The 20,636-nt window shown below is 46.2% G+C and overlaps 1 protein-coding gene across 1 annotated transcript; it reads right to left on the bottom strand.

Moving 5' to 3' along the window:
- Positions 1–398: 398 nt before the first annotated feature.
- Positions 399–20,295, bottom strand: CASQ2 (calsequestrin 2; the record flags this gene model as incomplete). The annotated part of the gene is made up of 10 exons (XM_026077811.1): positions 399–795; positions 4,767–4,841; positions 5,228–5,328; positions 6,600–6,654; positions 9,332–9,377; positions 13,142–13,272; positions 14,290–14,363; positions 15,863–15,974; positions 18,503–18,603; positions 20,211–20,295. Coding segments are annotated over 10 exons (987 nt in total), but the record flags the coding sequence as incomplete, so codon positions are not given.
- Positions 20,296–20,636: the final 341 nt, after the last annotated feature.

The following is a 20,636-nucleotide window of genomic DNA, read 5'->3' as shown; positions in this document are numbered from 1 at the left end:
TAACTAGTGTCTGTAAAGCCCTCCTCCCCTCCCAAAGCTTTTTGCTACTTACAACATGTTAATGAGTAGCTATGGACTCCCTTAGCAGAACTTTCAGGAGGATTCAGTGGTCTTGGCAGGATAGCTGCAAAGCATATTTTGTTTAATAAAAAAGGACTAAACTTTACAGTGACCTTCTCTATGAATGAGATTTGGTCTTTGGATGTAAGTGTTGGGCTGATGAGCACGGATAATATAAATTGGCTTAATGCATTCCTCTGGCAGTGAGTGGGCAGCCACTTTTCCTCCCACCTTGGGGAGATTCAGGGGGGATTCCCTGCAAATTCCTATTGTCTGTATTAAGGAAGCATGATTTACAGCGGTGCTGGGTGCCCGCAGGCATCACCCACTGCAGGGGGAGTCCTGGTCGCTCAGCACTGCTGAGAATCAGGCTGTGGGGACTCCTGGCAAGGGCAAGGGGAGCAGGGCAGAGGGGGAAAGAGGAGCAGGCAGGTGCTTGCTGACACTCAAACACAGGTCTTCTGATGGAGCAACCTGCCACAGCAGAGGTCTCTCAGCACCCACAAGTCAAACTGTACACAGTCAAAACTAATCGTCGTCATCATCATCATCATCATCATCATCATCATCATCATCATCATCATTGTCATCATCATTGTCGTCGTCGTCATCATCGTTGTCGTCGTCATCTTCGGTATTTATCTTCCCAGAAAGCACATCCTCTATCCAGTACTCCAGCTCCTCGACTGTGGGCAGGTCATCATCATCTCTGATCTCCATCCAGATGCTGTCAGCCTGCAAGGACAGGTGACAGAGGGGATTAGCCACTCTCAGAGACATGAACCAGACATCAGGTTCGCTACTATTGCAGGGGGGAGGGTTGGACCGCAGGTGGGATGTAGGACTGGTGGTGGCTAGCTTACCTCTCTGACACAGCTTGGGGATAGGATCAGCCAAAACATCTCATTACCCACTTGCTGGGTTCACCACTTGCCTCTAAGTGCTGGTGTTTCTGAGTAGGAGCGGTGGGACTGGTTTATGGGTCTATGGGAGTGTGTGGTGCTGTTCACTCCTACTGCCCATGTACATGCTGCATTTTCCTCACCCTGTTTGGCCAGTTCTGCTGACCCTAAATCTATGTAAAGAGGCTATGCTGCCTCCCCTTGCACAGGCCCAGTCCACAGCCTTTCCCTCTTTCACTCCATAGCCCTTCTGGGGTCTGTTCCTTTGGGCCTGCTCACCTGCTGTCAGCCCCCCCCCCCTTTGAACATCAGCTTTGCCTCAGGATGATGCTGTGGACTCTCTGTATGTAATAGTGGTTTCTTCACTTGGAAGAGCCTTTCCCCAGGTCATCTTAGCCATGCTTCGCATGAAGAATGGCTACAAACCTCAATGCCCTGGTCTATAGGTCCCCTCTGTTCTTTCTCTCCAGCCATCTGCACAAGGCGAGGAGAGAGGGATTAATTCAGGAGCAAGATGCTGTCTAAAATACAGTTATTAGCCATGGACAAAAAGTATTGCTTGAATGTTCTCTGAGACCTGGAGATGAAAGTTTTTCTCTCTACTTTGCTATAGGTTCCTTGGGTAAACCTCTGGGGAAGCCCCTTCCCTTTCACTGGTGCCTCTCTGTAAAATAGGATCAGCATCCTGTTTCACAGAGGTGTTGTGAGGTTAACTCAGTCAGCATTTGATGTTGCAGAACCAAGCACTAGTCATATATTAGAAGATAACTATGGGCTTTGACAAATTCACTACACATCTTTCCCTGTCGTGGCGCCTAATTCTCTTTTTTTGGTACCATTTGCTAAAAAGCTGGGCTATATTTCTGCTCAGAGGAAGCAGTTTCTCCCTTGTATTTCCTTTCTAAAACACCAAAACTATAGCAAAAGGAGGCGTGGAAGGGCATGCAGTTCATACTTCATGCAAATGATCCTGTGCTGATGGCAGGACTTTTTGTGTGGCAAAAAATGACACCTTTGAATAAGGGGAATAGGACTGGGCCCATTGCACATGGAAAAGATGCTATGTGAATAAAGCAGCAATATTTTGTAATGTGTTGTGGCACTAGTCCTGAGCCGCTACGATGTGATGGGCCAGTGGGAGGCCTCTGGGAGCTCAGTGGTGTTTGCATTGGCGGGTTTTTAGAGAAGCGATGGGGTCGCAGAGGTTATGTCCACTGAAGCCAACAGGACCGTTTGTTTGTACTCTGCTGTGTAAGTCCCACTTTGTACCTGTCTACCTCAGCTGAATTCAGTGATGTAACACTGAAATAACAAAATGAGCTCAGTGTTTGTTTTAGGTATCACCAGCCAATCTACAACTTTCTTAGATCTCTCTCTTGAGGAATAGAAAACAGCCTAAGAGGAATGAAAGAAAAACTGCAAATATTATAATCAACAACCTGAAACATTTACTATATCAATTCTAGATAATCCATGAGTTTTTACAGGTCTCTGAGTGGTTGTTGGATAATACGGCATATGTTCATGCCTAATATCTCTTTGTATATGATTTTCTTGCTACTTTCAATTTGACTTCCATGCATTTCCATTCATAGCTATTTAACATAACTTTGACATGACTTTTAAGCATGGCCAACTGCAGTAAATACAATGAAGAGAGATACCATGGGCTAGTAATGAGAGCAGCAAGCTAAAAGATTTGGGCTCTGTTTCTGGCTTGTCCATTTATCTCTCATATTATTCTAGGTGGTGCATGTTAACTTGTCCTTCCTTTTTGTCTGTCTTAACAATTCTGTTAACAAGTCTTAACCCACTCAGTCCCCAGTCTCTAGGTATCTCTCCAGTGTTCTGACAGATGCTGGTCTATTACATATAAAACACCAGCTACATCTAGCCAGCTCTGCACCTACTCTGTAACTCCTGAACCAACCTGTGCAGTTCCCTTTCTTTGCACTCAAATGTGGTGGGCAGGATCCAGGACCATCAGTTTCTTAATAACACCATTACTTTGCCTTTCCTTCCGCATATCACAGTTTATATAAACTATTGCTTTTGCTTCATTGCCATCTTGCAGTGCTTCTCAAGTAATAGGAGGCACAATCTTCTACCACTTCTCTGACACACAGGAATTTCACTGTCCTGAGGGACAGTATGGGAGGGAGGACATGGATTGCTCCAGGTCACAGAGCAAGGTCAGTGGCAGGGACAGAACTAGCACCAAGCCCCTGCTGGTTGCCCCAACTCTCCCAAGTCCCTCCCTGCTCTCTCCTAATGAAATTATCTGTCTCTGTATTGATGAAATTTCAAACACAAAGATGTCATTACCCCCAACACCGAATTAAGAATACTTCTGTGATGGAGACAATTCTGGTTCCAGAGACACTCTCCATATCCAGATAGATTCATTTTAAGCCACAGTTCAAAGCATCCAGCATTTAATCATTAAAAATAAAGTAGTAAACAAGTCAGGCTGGAGCATGTGTTAAGTGTGCTCTGATCAGCTTGACAGTTATTGTCAGGAGGAAAAATGCTTTTTTTTTTGGCCTCTCTGCAGCAAAGCACAGGGGGTTGCATGGGGGGTGAGCTGCACTTTCCATGGTAATGTGGCAGCACAGCTCAGAGCTACCTGCTCAGGGGAAAATCCCAGATGCTGGGCAGGGAGCTGTGTTTTGGCCAGTGGCAAGGGCAGAGCTGTGCTCTCGCCCATGTTTGCATAGGTGGGCTCCATGCGAGGGCATGCAGGAACATCCCCATCCCCTGTTCCTGCTTCCTCCCTGTGGCCAGACATCATGTGTCACTGGCTTTGGTATGGGCACAGGGAGGTGGGACCCTCCCCCGGTTAGTGCTGCTGAGGGGGTCAGAGCCCCTGGCCATGCTCTTCGGTGACATGAAGGGGATTTATAACTAGGGGCTGGCTGCAGGCTGGACTGTGTCTGTGAACTTTTTCAACAGGGCCTACAAAGGCTCCCTTGCACCAAAGAGCCTTGCACCTCCTTGCTGCCCCTGCAGAAGGTCTTCTGGGCCCTCAGCGTGTTTGCAACTGAACTTTTATGCGGTGAGGAAATGGCCTCAGTTTCAGGCTGCAGGAGAGTGCAGCTTGTGCAAGGGAAGTGGCAGCAGTGGTTCAATGGGATGAAAGCCTAGAAATCCCCCAATTACCCTCTTTGTCCCAGGACTATCCCTCTGTTTTGAGTTTATGCTGTCTTCCTATTATGGCTGTGTTATTTATTTTTTAATCTGTGCAGTTGCTCCCTGTCATCTGTTGGGGACCATCTTTCACTCCTTCACTCAAGCTGTGCCACTCTGCTTCTGCTGCAGAAACATTTTCCTTCTTCTTGGTTTTTCTCTCCCTAAATGCAACCCCCCCCCCCCCACACACACACAGACAAACGCTTTTCCCCCTCAAGCCCAACCAGGCTCCAGTCAGAGCAGACCCTTCCTGCAAGGCACAAAGGTGCACGCTGAGTGAAGGCGTGGAAATGTGAGGCCTTGAAAAGGAAACCAGGCAAAGTCCTGAAGTTCAGACCACAGGGGCCAATATTGTCCTAGGCAGAAGTGGTTTGCATGTGACTCAGCAGCAGAAGCATGCTCAGACTGAAGCCTGTCATTGGAGATGTTAAGAGCCCATTTGCACATGGAAATGGTGAAGTCTTGATACTTTCTCCTGGGGAAAAAGCCTGGTATACTTGAACTTAACAGTAAAAGTCCTACTGACCTCAGTGGGCTTGCTTTCTATCTTAGATCCTGTCCTTTCTAGCACTCTAATCTTTCAATCACTGGATTTTCTGGGCTTGTGCTACTCACGTCTGTGACGTTCACCACCCCAATCTGTGGTCTGAACAGGTCGATCTTGAAAGTCTTCTCCCAGTAAGTGATCAGCTGCAGTAATGAAAAACAAAGCTCAGGCAAGGATCTTTGCAAAACCTCTTTATGTTAATTCAGCCAGCCGGACTGTAGTGAAGAGACTGTGTATTGATTAAATCTGGAGAAGAGAGTTAGACCTCAAACTTGGGCTGCCTCACACAGCAGAGAAAAATGCCTTATCCTAGGGATGTTCCCGAGACAGCCACATAGATCACCCTCTTTCTCCAGCGCTAGTGTGCAAAATGTGGCTGGGAGGCAGACCCTGAATGAGTAGCCCTCAGTTTGATCTCCTGAGGCCCAGTTTCCCTTCCTTTGTATTCTGTGCACACTTTGGGGCAATGCTGGTGCTCTCACACATCCACACACAAACCCAAGAAAGGAAACGAGCCTCTGCCACTCACCAGCGGAAAGTCATCGGGGTCAATCCACACAATGCTCAGGTCGGGATTATCTGTGTTGTCCCTGGCAACCTGCTTCAGAATTTCCAGGAACTCGAAGCCATCTGAAATGATATATGAACCACTACATCCCTCTCCTAAAAACACATCAGCATTTGCACTCCTGGGCTTTTCAACATCCCTCACCCCCTGTGAAAACAAGAATTGTTTATAATTCTCCTTTCTGTAAAAGAAAATGCTGCCTCCCAACTCTTTTTTTTCTGATCATGATGCTTTTAATTTCCAGCATCCTCCCAGGATACTGAAATTAGTTACACATGGATTAAGTCTCGTAATCTTTCTGTGGAATGGAACAATGTCACTATTTTCTTTCAGCGAGTCAGGAAAGGAGTCCCTGAGAGGCTAAAGCTTTTCCATGTGCTGGGAAGGATTTAGCAGCACCATTTCCATTGCTTTTCAGGAATTGTTGCCCACAGCTTTTCTAAGTGTACTTGACAAATCCAGCCCCAAGCACATTTCCCGAGCCACACAGCAGGGCGACCGCAGAGTCAGAGAGCAAATCTTGGCACTCTGGCCCCTGCTTCTTCACTCTGTACCATAAAACGTATAACCTGCCATGCAGAATAAACCAAAGGTCTGTGCTGGGCACTGTTCCAGCAACAGCTGGGACTGGCATACAAAGCTGCTAAGGAAACGCAGGCCAGTGATGAATTACTTCCTGGTGCCAGGCTGGGCTGGAAAGGGTGATTTTTTTTTTTTTTTCCAGCTGGCGATCAATTTAAATCCCGAGCTGATGGTTCAGCCCATGCATTTGACTCCCGAGCAGTGAAACCGCTAATGCCTAGCGCAAACGCTCTTGAGCAGCCTCGCTCCCTGTCCTGGCAGGCACCGGCTTCCCCTTCCTGGCCAGGGTGTGGGGTTCCTGGCAGGAGACAGGGCTGTCTGGCTGGTCCGACAGGCTCCCAGCTGCTGGACTGGATTTGCTCTGGAAAAGGCAAGTTACGAGTGCTGAGCTGAAAGGCAGCAGGCAGCCTTCCTTCTCAGGGAGGCTCCCCGTGGCTGTGCTACCAGCAGGACAGCCTTCATGTGGGAAAGGCACGGACCCTGGAAGGAGGAGTCAGGGCAGAGCCAGCAGTGGAGGGTGAGATGCCTCTGGGAGCACGAGGGGTGCATTCATGAGGGAGGTAAATCACACACAGAGGAGCAAAGCAGGGAGAGCAGCATGTGAGCAGGGACAAGAAGGGGAAATCTGGGGATCTGCAAAGGGGAACCTGCACGCAAGGTTCCCACAGAACAGCCACAATGCAAATAAAGCCCATCAGACCGTGCTTCCCTTGAATGACAGGGTCATACAAGGAGGAAAATGGCCTCCTACCTGGGTCATCTTCTTCAGCAAAGGCCACGATGTGGATTCCTTCCATGTCATCTTCCTGGAAGCAATAACACCATTACTGATGGGCCAGGAGAGAGAGGATAGGGGCCCAGCTGCTACTGGAGACCAGCACAAGTGGGATACCTTCAGAAGAACCACTCAATCATAAAGGGAGGCTTGACTGGAGCCCCACTGAAACACCAAGGAAGAGAGCTGAGGTAGGACTGAGCTGTGGAGGTAGCAGGTGCTGAACAGGGTGATTTGGGTGGCATTGTTGAAGTCCTGCAACTAAAAACAAGGTGGACACTGCAGCAGTGAAGGAGACAGAGCCTCTCGTGGTGTGGTTGGGCAAAAGATTGCTTCTGAAGGAGGCCACGTGACCTCTAGCTTGGGGGGGGGGGAGGGGGGGTATGGGCTCACTCACCATGGCTTGAGGCCACACATCCCCAGTTGATTTACAGATGTTAGGGGCCAGTTCATGGGGAGACAAATATCTCCTGTTCAGACCCCAAACACACTCCTTTAGAGTGAGTGAACGGGGTTTGCTCATAATACTAGAGGTGAGCTGGCTTACTTGCGCATCTTTGGGAGGTGAAAGGTCTGGTCCAGGCAGGGGGCTCTGTGAGCAGTGAGGGGAACCGATTGGGAGAGGATGTCTCTGTGCAAATGCCATGGGGCTCAAATGAGTGCAGGGAAGAAACGACAGCCTGGTGGCTTGGAGGAGCCGGACTGCTTTTCTCCATGAGCCACATGACTGCGGGCTTAGGTAATGATATTGGCAAAGGCCGATGGATCTGCCAGACGGTTTATCATCTGCCTGCTACGAAATGTCATCGCAGAATTATCCCACAGAACAGCTTCGCGTTCCTCGTCCATTGCTGGTCCCTGTTTCCATTTCAATTGGTTTTAATGTGAGAAAAAAATTCCCATCTAAATGCTAATTTCTTTTCCCTTTTGAGCCCAGAGGTAACAAAGCCACCATCAAAAACTGAAAGGAAAAAAAACTCTAAAAGATTAAGTGGACAACATTATCTTTAGAAACAATAGTGGATGCTGAGCCCTCACTGGTGTCTTTGGGAATACATTTTCACAGAGGCATTCTAGGCAAATTTACTCCAGGATTCACACCACTTACAGCTGGCAAAATCTATAGTTTCGCTTTTTCTCCATATTTGCCAGCAGCATTGTCAGACAGGAAAATACAAAACCAGGGCTAGATTCAGACCTCTAATGCAGTGGTTTAAAACTGGAGTAACTCCAGTGATGTCACTTGTGATATTCTCAATTTGCAGCAGAATTAGAATCAAACATGCTGTCTGTTGTATATAAGAATCTCCTGAGCTTAATGGGACGATCCCTGTATTCTCAGTGTTCGTTAAGCAAACACTCCATCATTCACAATTCACATTTTTCCTGAAGTTATTTTAAAATATATTCAGTATGAAATCAAAACCACCATGTGTGTGAAATTTGAGTCCCACTGAAGCCCGTGAAAAAAACTTCGAGGGACTTCAATGGATCTTGGAAGCCATCTTCTACACTGAAAACGTATTTCAAAATAAAATGAGAAAGCTATCATGCCCAAGAGACTCTTAACTCCTGATTCAATTGTATTAAAGATTCCCAAGGTTTTTGATGCCTCTGAGGCCCACAGCATCTCATGTTATGCAAGAAGGCAACTGAATGCTATTAAAAATCTTGTATTGAGCTTTCTGGAGGAATGACTGTATTGTCTTTAATGTCCTTAAAGCACCTGTTCAATTTGTTTTTCAGCATTCTGCTGGCACTTGAAGTTCCCTGACCTGCTGTTAACATCATGCTCATTTGCACTGAAGGAATAATTTGTAATACATGATTTTTCTTTAATTTTCACCTTTCCCCTCTTCCCCCACACTTGCAGACCACAAAAGCCTTGTGCGATCTGTTCCAAACTGCTGGTTAATTCTGCAGAATCTCCGACGTGTGGTTTGCTCATGCTGTGAGAAGTGCAATCAATGCACCATTTGCTCCATAGTGTATATAATTAACGGAATTGCCTGCCCTCGTTTGGATTTTGAATTGTACAATTGTTCCTGTACAATTTCCATTAGTCATCTGTTCAGTACAAGAGCCCTTACTCACCCAGTAAACAAGCTGCTGAAGTCACCCTACCAACAGCTTGGATGTCTCTGAGAAAATCCTTCCCAAAGATGCTGAACATATAGTCATATCATGATTGCTAGAGAGACTTAACAACAGATACATCTGGACCAGCTAGGGTAGTTACTTAATTGAGAATAGTTTCTCTTCTTCCATTGTTTGGAATAGCCAGTTCTTGGGAATCAGCACTGTTTACACTGCTGGGAAATTGCTTTTCTATCCTGCTTCCTCCCTCTCCATTCCTGCGCAGAATTGGAGGTGAATTATGACTGCTGGGGCCGCCTGGCATGCTTTGCTAGCCTTTGGTTCTCTCTGAGGAGCAACTGGGCCCCCGCTCAGCTGTCCATCCTTGCTCAGCAAAGCATTTAAGCATATAGTTTGAATTCAGGTGTTGGACATCATAACCAAGGCTTTCCCTTCTTCCCAAAGCAGCCAGCATGTCTATAATACTGCAGCCACTTTGCAAGGAAGGAAAGCTGGTGTTTCTGTCTAGTCAGATGTTGGAGCTTTTATAAGGCAGTTTGGTAGCCAGAAAGGATTTGTGTCTTGTTAGAAGCTCACAGAAGATGAAAGGCTTCCCACCCGCATGTGCTTACCCAGGTCTCAAACATGTCTTCTGGGCGCAGCTTCCGCAAGGTAGACCTGGAAAGAAGAAGAGACATGCTTTGAGGATGCAGACAGCAGTCCACTGTGACAGGAAGAGGTCGCCATGGCATATTTGATTGGTGACTGGCATCAGCTTCATAAGCTAGCACACTTTGAATGCAAGCCTAGGGGCACACTAGGTCAAATTAGCCTTTCATTTACAGTGATAAAACTCTGCCCTTGTCCCCACTAGAGTCACTGCAGCTGTTATTTGTGCCTCAGAAGATGAGATGGTCCTCTGTGCTGGAATTCTTTGGTGAATTATCCTCACACATTGTAGTTTGTTCCACCATGTGGAGCTGAGAGCATGAGATGGCCCATTCAGTTTTTGAGCAAGTAAAGTTTTGTATTGCAGTCCCTGGGCTATTCACATTCTTGCTCGCCTATTGGGCTTTGTTCTCTTCTTTTCCTAGTTTTACCCCAGCATAATTGCACCATAAAAATCCTTCAAAATTCTGCTGAAACAAAGAAGGCAGAATAACCTCTGGCAAGAAAATTTAAATCATAAGGTTAGCCAAAGCAAATTTTTGGGATAGTTCACAAAAGGCAAGAAAAAAGAGCAATAAATGTTTTCAACCACATCAGAAACAGGAAGCCTGTTAAAGAGTCTGTCAGGCTGAGAGGTGACTGATGTGTTAAAGGAGCACCTAAGGAATATAAGGCCAAAGCAGAAAAGCAAAAGTAATTCTTTGCATCTCTGCTCACTGTAATACAAGGTGCCTGGGGAGGTTCCCCCACCAGAGCAGTTCTTCCTAGCAGACAGGTCTAGGGAACTGTTCCAAAGACAAGTGTCAGTAGATGAGGTTTTAGAACAAATTGGTAAAATGAATAGTAGCGAGCTGCCAAGACCAGATGGCATTAACCCACGAATTCCAACAGAAATCAAATATGAAACTGATGCTGTGCTATTAGAGGTGTGTAATCTGTCGGCTCAGTGTGCCTCGCTGCCAGAAGGGTGGACACGAGGACCGATGATCGCATTTTCAAAGGTTCCAAAAAGATACGAGGAACCACAGACCAGGAAGGGTGACTTCCATGTGGGCAAACTCATAGAAGTTATTAGCAAGAATAGAATTAATACACATTTGAATAAATACAAGAGGATAAAAGACTACGTGACTTTTTAGAGGAATGTCATGCTTCACAGATCCATTAGAGTTCTTGGAGCGAGTCAACCAGTGGATAAAGGTATTCTGGTCAACACAGTTTACTGCATTTAAAGAAGCATTTGACAAAGTCACTTACTAAAGGCTATCAAAGAAACTATGTTGCAATGACGTAAGAGGAGAGGCCCTCCTGTGGATTAATGACATTTGAAGATAGTAAATGAAAGGTAGAAAGGAAAGGTCAGTTTTCACTATGGAGGGTATTAACCAGTTAAAATTCATAGCGTATACTGTGGCTTGATCATATGCATATTCTTACATAGTCTGAAAAAGGTGGTGAATGGTAAGATGAAAAAATTGCTTCTCATACACAATTATTCAGATGGTCAACACCATCTGAAGAGTTGCAGAGGGATCTCCTCTGACTTGAGTAGCTGCATGATAGATAGACACATAGAGAGTAATGCACATGGAAAAAAAAACCCAACCTTGATTATACATGTGCAACAATGGGTTCTAAATTGGTTATAATTAGTTATTGCTGCTCAGGAAGGAGGTCCAGGTGTCACTGTGGGTACTTTTAGGAAAACATCAGTTCTGAAGGCAAAAAGACAAAAAGAATGCTAGAAATTGTTGGGAAATGACTAAGGATTAGAACACAGCATATCCTAATGGCAATGGACAGCCCCACTGTGCACCCCATACTGCATACATCTGTGGTTCTGAATATCCCATGTCAGAACTGATAATGAGACAGGGTGGAGGGAGAGGTGGTGAAGCCTGCCTGAGCAGCACAGCGGGGAGCCCTTTTGAAGGGGCTTCTTAAGGTGTGCAAAAGCGATTGGGTACTTCTGAATATGGGGAGCTTCCACTAGTGATGTGATGGGGTAGGTACTCCTCCTTCTGAGGGATGGAGAGATGGCAGAGGCTTTTCTCACCTTAGAGGAAGGATATCCCATGACTCCCAGCTGGAGTAAAGTGAAAGACTCTGCTGTGTGAGGGGAAGGAGGCAAGTGGCCCTTATAGACCATCTTGCAGTGGAGAAATTCCTTCCGAGTTGTCTAAATGGAACTAGCAGGCAGCAACTGCTGAAGTTGCTTCATTTTTTCTACATGCCTGATCATCTCTGTATCTGACTAATTCCGCTTCCAACCTTTGGCTTAAGGTGCTTTACCAGCAGCAAGGAAAGAAGAAGCAGTATTAATTGCTGGGAACATATCACTGTGATCCAAAGGTTTTATTCCCCTCTCATGACAGCACCTTGGCAGCTCTGGGATTTCACACATCTGATTTCATGAGACTCCTTTTAATTCCCTTCTGAGCCTTGACTTTTACAAAATAAAAGACACATTCCCCCACTTCTATCAAGCGCAAGATAGCATCTTGAAATATGTAAGACGCAGGGGGTTTCCACTGCAATTTTGTGCCGATGGAGAGCTTGCCTTAGGCTAGCATTTATCTGACTGTGTTTAATCAGACTCCTGATGCTGCTGTTTGACAGAAAGAACTTGGGGAAAAAGATGGGAAAAGCTGTGGTCAGGAAGTGTAGGAGGTCAGCAAAGTGACCTGAGAGTACATGGGGGATAGAAGACCCCTTCATATTTCAGAAAAAGCAGAGATCTGTTTCCAAGTCTGTCTTCTGAATCTGTATGTGACCAGTCTCCTGTCTCTATACCCAGCAATATGTTTAACCCTGTGTGTATGAGCAGAAATCTCCAGCTCAGTCCTATTTTTTATCCCCTAACAGTATCCATGGCCCTGTTTTTACTGAACACTTTTCTGGTCCCTTGAATGTCTTCCAAGAGATGCATTTGCAGGAGCAGCAGATACCTGGTGTGACTATCCTGCACTGTATTTTTAAGGGTGCAAAAATACAGCACCTCATAGGCATCTGTGCCTATATATTTAAGTCTGTGCATTGACACTGGATCAGGCTTTCCAGTCACTTCTAGATTCCTGGGCTCCTCAAGTAGCCAAGTCCCTAACCAATTATGCCACACACCTGATGATTGCAAAAAGCATGGAGCATCCACAGCTCCCACTCACTTGATCAAAAACTGTAGGTCCTCAGCACCTTTCCAGATGAGTTCCAACACAGTTGTAACTGAAGGAGCTTACTTTGTGCACCCCGCTCTGAGCAGAAGTGTGGTGCCGTTCGTCTTAGTCCATCATGGTTCCTCTGACCTTGGTCTGAGCTCAGAGTCTGTGTACAGACCTATCTGACATCAGGAGAGGAGCATAGCCATTAGTGAAGCTGTTTGGGGGAAGGAGAGGGATGGACAGAATTTGGTGTTCACCTGACAGTCCAGGAGAAAATCATTTTCTGTACAATCCTAAATAAAAAGTATGGACGAGCAGGGCAGACTTACCACTCTTTACTGCCCGAAAGCTTCTCTACTAGACTAACTCAGGAGGAGGAGGGAAGTTGTGCTGTCATAGCTCCATGTACTGATTGGCTGTGATTGTGGTACAGCTGCTTGTATCTCAGGGGTTAGGAAAAGACTCACCAAACTCTCAAACTCGGATCAGAAAACAGCCAAAAAGTGGTAGTCATCTTCACTTCTACTGAGATGGGCTGCCCTAGAGGGGGAAGCCTATGATGACAGACACCTTTACCCACTTCCCATGGCCAGGAACATCCTGCACTCTACGTACCTTTTGTGCTCCTTCACAAATTCAACCAATTCCTCTTCTGTGTAAGGCTTATCAGGGATGTGAACAGGCTCATCCATAAATGGTTCATAGAAATCCACCTCATTCATCTTCAGACCTAATTTCTTGGCAACCTGTTGCAGTGGCAGAAGGTCACACGTGAGTAAATCTGATGTGCCTCTTTGCCTACCTAGGGTCTTTCCTGGTAGCAGAGCAGAGTTCGAGGTGCTCTCTCAGAGAACGCATTATTAGAGGTGGCCATGAAGAACATGAATGAATCCTTCCTTGGTAAAGAAACACTGATGCTTTCTATTCTACTTGTCTCAAGCACTGGGTCAGACCAAGGCCAGAATCACGCACTCATGACTCTGATGGGGCTGGTTTTCAAACCCAAACCAGAATTTGCCCCCAAACTGCAGAAATGACCTTTTATCTTGCAACAGGACCAAATCAAAATGTGGACACACATACTACTAGTTACAGGAATGTTCAAAATGAAAAACTGGAGCTGGACATTAAATCTGAGATCATCCTGAGCTTCTGGAAAACACCATGTAAATGGTGGAGTTGGAAGTTACAGATAGAGTGAGGTTTTGTGATAAACATAGTGTCCTTTTGCACCTTACAACTCTTTTGATCCATGTGTCTCTGTGACCCCTATTCAAGCATCCCCCATTTATTCCTCACAGACTAGTTATTTGCATGTCTTCATATTGTACATGGGGAGCCTGAGGCAGGCATATGCCTGTCTCTTCCATTTGAGACTTGAGGGTCTCAAACAGCAAAGAAGGAGATGAGGCACAATGGGGCAAAAGGAACCTGATTCTCATCTCTGTATGCCAGCCTTGCTCCGTCTTCATGGTGACATGTCCACTAGGACCATGCAAGTGATGCAGCAACTCATGGCCTAGGAGGGCCTGGGTACCAGCTACAGAGATTCAGGAAAGTGTAGCTGGGCATTGATGGCTGGCTGAATCCCTCAATTCTTTCATTCTTTTCACCAACCCAACCAAACCTCCACATCGACAGAGTTTTAGGGAAGGCTTGTTCTTAACTTCTTACTTCAGAGCCTAAACCTGTGTAACTGAAAGCCTCTAAGCTGTGCAGAAAAGAGGCTGTGAGCTCTCACAGTGGAGTCCTTGCACGCTTACCCCTTTGTCGAAGGTGGCAAAGAATTTGATGTATGGCTGAAAGTGTTCAGCTGCCTCTTCAAATGCTTTATAATCTGGAAGGAGAAAAGGGGAATGAAGAAAAGATTTCACATACAGCTGGCTATGCTCTGATCAGCACAGAAGGCACTAGGGAAGAACAAATATATATTATTACAAAATATGGCAGATGACAGCATTATGTTTCTTCCACCCTTCCAGGGTTTACAAAGAGTAACCATTTCATATGGAGCAAATAGGACAGACTTTGTGCTGCTACACAGGGCTCGGGAAAGCTATAGACCCCAGAACTTAACTAGGGGCTCAAATCTGCAGCCCTGAGGAGCAGGTCCAGGGATTACACCTCCAGCCTGCTGGTGATGGTTCTTGCAGTTGCCCCTCGCACAAAGCAGTAGTTCAGACTGAGTCACTCTAGCATTAATGATTGCTGGGATTCCCTAAACATTCACCAAGCACAATGAGGCGCGCTCCTCCAGCTAGCGGGGGAAAGGAAGGAGATATGTTTTTACTGTTACTGATACAAGGCCCTCAGCTAGGGTTGGGAAAGAAACTCTCAGCCTGGCAGAAGCTCTTTATTACAGGTATTTTCCACCTTTCTTCGAAACACCTGTTCCTGAGAAGTGCTGGGGGCACAGCCCTGCCCCAGGTGCAGCCAGTTTGGAGGCAGCAGGGAAACTAAAGAGAGAGGTGAAGGGGTTGCTGCTGTGCAGCAGGCTCTTTGATATGCTGCTTGTTCATGTAGGAATATCTTTCTTTTTTGCCAAAGGAGTTTGTATAGGTGTTAAGACCTGTGGTGTGGGATGTGCAGTGCCAGTGCCTCCTGGTAAGCACGGGAGAGTATAGGGCTGGCTGAGGAAGCTGCTGGCAGTCACCAGGAAAGGACTTTGGGGAAGGTCTCTCTAGGTTTGTGAGAGCTAAGGACATTTCTCCTGGGATGCCAGTGAGAATCCCTGAGCCATATGTCTCTCAGGGTATGGGACCAGCCTCCTCTTAGTGGGGTGCTGGCTGCTTACCTCAGCTATCCCTGGGTTTAGCAAGCAGAAACAGGTCAGAGTTGCTGCCAGGTTGCCCTGAAGTGTCTTGCTTACCGCTGCTGTTTTTTTTTTTTCCCAAGATGGTGTTGAATGTATGTCCCCCTCTTTCCCTTCATCTCCCTCTCTTCTTGTGATTTTTTTTTTTTTTTTAAACCTTCCAGGCTCACTGCTTGTGAGAGACGGAGGTGCTCACTCAGTGTTACTGTAATCTCATGTGGTTTGGGGTGAGGTAGAGTTACTTCTCTCAGTAGGAGAGCCTGGATTATCACCCCCTTCTCTTGCCAGCAGACACCTTGCAGAAGGGTTACTGCTGTCAGCAGAGGAATGAATTCAATAGCAGCAGCAGCAGAAACTTCCCTGCAACCCTGCCTCATTTTCCACCTGCTGAAAGTGACTTTGATGCTGCCATGGCCCACTGTATACTGCTGCTCCTTTAACATTCATGACCAAGAATCAGTCCCTGCCTTTCCCAGCTCCCCCTTCAAGACTTCAAGCCCCACAAGGGAAAATACTCATCTCACGTTCAGAGTCTTCTCCTTTGAAGTAGCCAATGAGTTTGATTTCCTCATCAATTTGGTCAAAGGCCTGAAGCTCCAGCTTGCTGTTTATGATCTCCACAGGGTCTTCTAGCAGCTGCCATGAAAAATGCATTTGGTAACACAATGATTTGCAGCCCCAATCTATGACTAGCAGGCTATGTCACTAGTGACCTAAGTGGGGAGAAAGAGGTTGCCCCATTTCTCTGCTGCTGGAAACCCTACTTAATGCTCCCTGCCTTAAGGTGAGAAACCTAGAGGAAAAGGGTCACCTTCAGAGGGAGCTGTTAGGAGGCACACTGCATAGGTTGAAGCATCGGCAGGGAAGTGGAGAGAGGTCTGGATAGTCCAAATGGATGGTGAGGGACCTGCTGTGGTGAGAGATAAGGAGGAGCAGTAGCTGGCTTTGGAGAGGCTGAGTTGAAAAGGGCTGTCATGGGGACTGTGTGAGCCACTGTGGGTGATGGATATATTTGTTTTCAAGTGTAATTTGCTGGAATAGGTCATTATAAAGAGATCTTTTCTGGAGAACAGCATGAAAAATGGCATGCTAGAGGGTGGGCAAACGATGTTGCGGAGCAGTAGAAAGTATAGATGCATGTCTTCCTGACTGATCATCCTACGTAAAATGGGTTAAACCCATACTTTGGACTGGGATACATCACAGTTTTGATGAGGCATTTGGTTCTAGACCTATCTGCAGCTACAGTCTGTCTTTAGTACAAACTATTATTTTTTTATTCTCAACCAGCAGCAGCTAGTTAAAGAAACAAGATTTGGTCTGGCTTTGCCCAGCAGTACTGGTGTAAATCAGGTGCGGTTGTACTAGGAAAAAAAAATGCAGGCAGGCCACTGTAAAATCTGTAGAGGACGACTGGGTTTGTTTTCCTTTGAGATCAGGCTGCCCAGACATCACAGATGTTTATTTCCCTGCTTTGCTGGGTATTTTCCCTCTTGAGTGGAAAACATACAAACAGAAATCCTTGCTTTCTTCCTTTTATCACTAAACACATTTTACAGGCAGCACACCACAGAGTGCAGCAAACCGAGCATCACAAAATGACTTCTGCTGCACAGCTTGCAAGTGATGCTCAGGCATTCGGCTAGTTCAGCATGCTTTCTGCTGGGCTGGGCATGGGAAACCCCAAACCGCGCGTGTGTTCATTCCGGTAGTGCCCTCTGGTGCCCAAGCCCTGGGAATCAGGGATCCTGTGACAGCCCTGGATCATGAAAAAGCCTTGTCTGTGGCCTTGCTGGGTCGGGGGAAAAGACCCCAGCTTCTTTCCCTGCATTGCTGTATGAGAGATGGCATCCCATAGAGATGTTTCTCTTCCCTCCCTGCCGGAGCAGCACTGGAGGAGGCACCTGTGGTGAACGGTCCTTCCTGGGGCACCAGAGGGACTGGTGTGGGGCTGAGAGGTGTGGGAACCCTCACAAATAGGATGTACATGCTCTGGGCCTTGCTCTCAATGGCTGGTACGAAATCACAGCCTGAACTGTGGCCCTTGCCATGGGTGCTTCACCTTCAGTAATAATGCAGGTGACTATCTAGGCTGAGGTCCTGCCAAACTGGGAAGCAAACTCACAACTGCATTATGGCAATAGGTGTTCATAAAGGGAGCCTCATTTCAAAGTAAAGTCAAACTTGCAGGCCATGAAATTCCCTCAGCAGAGAGTGTGTGCCTGTGGCTACAGCAAGCTGCCTCCAATTTTTGTATTTTGATGTTTCTGATGGAGAGTTAAGAGTTGTTGCAGTATTCCTGTGTGCCTTAGTTTCTCCACCTACAGAGCATAAATAATAATTATTGCTAAGCTTTGAGGGGCCATTTTGAGCTCTTCAGGCTGAAAAGCCTTATACAGAACAGGCCAAAATTTTCACTACAAAACGAAGACCTTGTTTCTGGCTTGTTACCCTTCCTAGGAATAGAATATAAAAGGAGGGAAGAGCAAAAAGTTGATGAGGGAAGCAACATTTCTTTTGTCTTTAGGCACAAGGATGAGTATGTAGTTGTGCCATGAACAAAATGACCTGAGAGGACTAGGTCTAGGGCCATGTTCTCTTCCAAGTTAGGGTGCTGCAGTTCCATAAGTTCATGGAAGTGTCAGTAGTACACTACGTTGTTTGTGTGACTCTGTCTAGAAATGGGCAAATAGTTCACAACATATAGCCCCCCCTCCCCCTGCAATGAATTGAGCTCTTATTAGTTGATTTTTTGTGGAATGCTACTTCTTGGATGCTTTGGGAAACATTATATATATTTTTAAATCGGGTGAATGATTTTGCAAATGGCAATGTGTTTGCATACCAGCTTGCTAACTGAAGTGGGTGACTAGCCACTAATTATGTGGGAATGTTACTTGCTCCCCAATAGAGCAGTCAGACACCTAATAAGTAGGAAAGAGCAAAATGTCCCTAAGATGTAAGTGGCTGGTGTCTTATAAAAGTGTTGGCCTTCCTGAGAACTTGTATTCAGACAATTATTGAAGTTGGCAATGTCATTTGTATGCCAGTGTGCAGCAAACAGATATGGAGTTGTAAAGATAAGCAATGTTTTCTAGTAAGGTCAGTATTTGCAAGGTCTTCTCTGGGAGATTTTATCTAGCTCTGGGCTTGTCACTGCTTACATCCAAGAGGAATTCCACTAAGACATCTGTGGCCAGTTCCCCATCAAATTCAATCAACCGCTCCTCTTTAAAGACATAGAGACTTCCTTCTTCAACCAAGCCTGAAAGAAGGAGACAGGAAACATAATGTGGTCAACACATCACTAAAAGCATTGCTCTTTTTACCATGGAGCATCTTGCTTGTTATTCTAGGAACGTGTCCTGGGAAAATGCAATTACCAATTCACTGAGCTTGTCCGGTTAGAAACAATCTGAACAATCTCCTGACCAATATTTCAGGGCACGATGGGCAGACCTCAACCAGAACTTGTGTTAATTTCTTCCCAAATGTTGGGAACTTCTCATTTGGATCACAGTTTGGTCTCAGTTGGAAGAATGCTGTACTAGGAATTTTTTAGTTTGGCTATCCATATTGCAGTAAATAATACTGGGCTCTAACTGATGTCCCAAATTTGAACAGCCTGTCATTTTAGGAAAAATGGAATTTGATATAGGTCTGGATTTCAGGGTTGCACTCTCTGCCTAGAGAAGACTGAACTATGTGGATATAAAAAGGGACCAGAAAGCCAAAGTGAGCTTTAAACTCTCTGAGGCTTAGCTAGCCTTAGAAAAAGGGTTAGAAACCTATGCTTGAGATGCTAAAGATGGCAGGCTGGCAGATCTGAATGCTACATCACTGGCCTGAGGACTGAATGCCACAGTGTCTTGGTAGAGGATCCAATATCAGCAGTATCGAGCTCCTGCAACGTGTAGTGGCAGGGTACCACTGGTCAATATGGGTGGCAATTTGTTGCCTCTTGGAGAGGCATAAAATCTCAGCTCTGGTTAAGTGTCCACTAACATGCTTGGCCTCTACTTTGGGAAAGAAAATTACAGCCTGATATACAATGCTTAAAGTTACTGACCCTAAGCCTATTGGTATATGTATGTACCATTATTTTTATTTGTTGTAGTATTTTTATAAACTTTGTGCACTCAGTTATGAAGAAATTGCCAAGCACTAGAATGCAACTATTTTGGGGGGTGTCATCAACCTTTCACCTTTATAGGAAGTTGCCTCTTCTATTCTGGGGAGCAAACCACAAAACTGCGTTTTTCTCTCCTGTCTCCAGCTGAGCTGTGGGGCAAAGGCAGCCCCTCCTGGTAAGAGTCCCTGCACAGATGGACTCGAGCGGGAGAGTCAAGAAGCATAGCAGAGGGAAGAAGGGGTTAGCTGGAAAGGGTTGGCACCTGGCTACCAAGTCATTGCAAAGTGGTGGCTTTAGTGACTGGTAATTACCCTGCTAGAAGGCAAGGTGATATTTAGAGGGCTTATGTGATATCTCTGTAGGTTTCAGTTCTGCATCACTGTGTCAGATCTGTCTCTGGGCATGAAGAGTGCATTTACTCCATGACATCTCTCTTATAGTTTCTGCTTAGCAAGCTGTGAGCCTCCACCCTGTCATGACTACAGCATGAATTGGCTCTTTTTTGTTAGCTTTTCTTAGCATTCTCAACTAGGAAGCCTTTTGCTGGAAAGGTCCCAGCTCGCCCCTGCCTCCCACTTGATCCTCCCTGGGTTGGGGAGGGCAGACGGTCAGTGTGTGATTGCCACCACCACCCTCTGCACTGGGGATAAGGAATTGACCATCCTCTCTGGGGCTGGCTGTCTGGCATCATTCCGGTATTCTTTCCATGCTATTCCAGAGATATTAAATGTGGCACTCACCTAGTTTTTTGGCAAGCTTGGCATCCTTCTTGGAGTCCACCATCCCGAAGCCGATGCTCCGAGGTTCTAGGACCTGAGCTGCCAGCTGTGGGGGAACCCAGAGAGCTGACAGTTAGTGGTACGGACACTACAGGGTTTTTAAAGGACTTCATGCCCTGCCAGGATGGCACGACAGAAACAAGTGACCATATTCTGCTTGTAGGTAGCACTGATAGGTGGGCCACATCACATGCTGTCTCCTTGCAGCAGTATGCTGCCTGCAGGTCACAAGGACTGGATTTCTTCCCACTGTGTTGCAGCACGGAGTTACCTTGGAGTACTTTGGTTATACCAAGGAGTATAACCAAGGCTGGGAGAAAGGTTTGTGTTCACTGGCACAAAACAAAGAGCTCTATCCTCCTTCTTACTCTGGGGGGTCTGGCTCCA

This window comes from Apteryx rowi, unplaced genomic scaffold, assembly GCF_003343035.1.
Source record: "Apteryx rowi isolate R43461 unplaced genomic scaffold, aptRow1 scaffold_1125, whole genome shotgun sequence".
Classification (NCBI taxonomy): Eukaryota; Metazoa; Chordata; class Aves; order Apterygiformes; family Apterygidae; genus Apteryx; species Apteryx rowi.
Note: the sequence above shows the minus strand (reverse complement) of the source record. Positions and strands in the feature narration are given on the sequence as shown.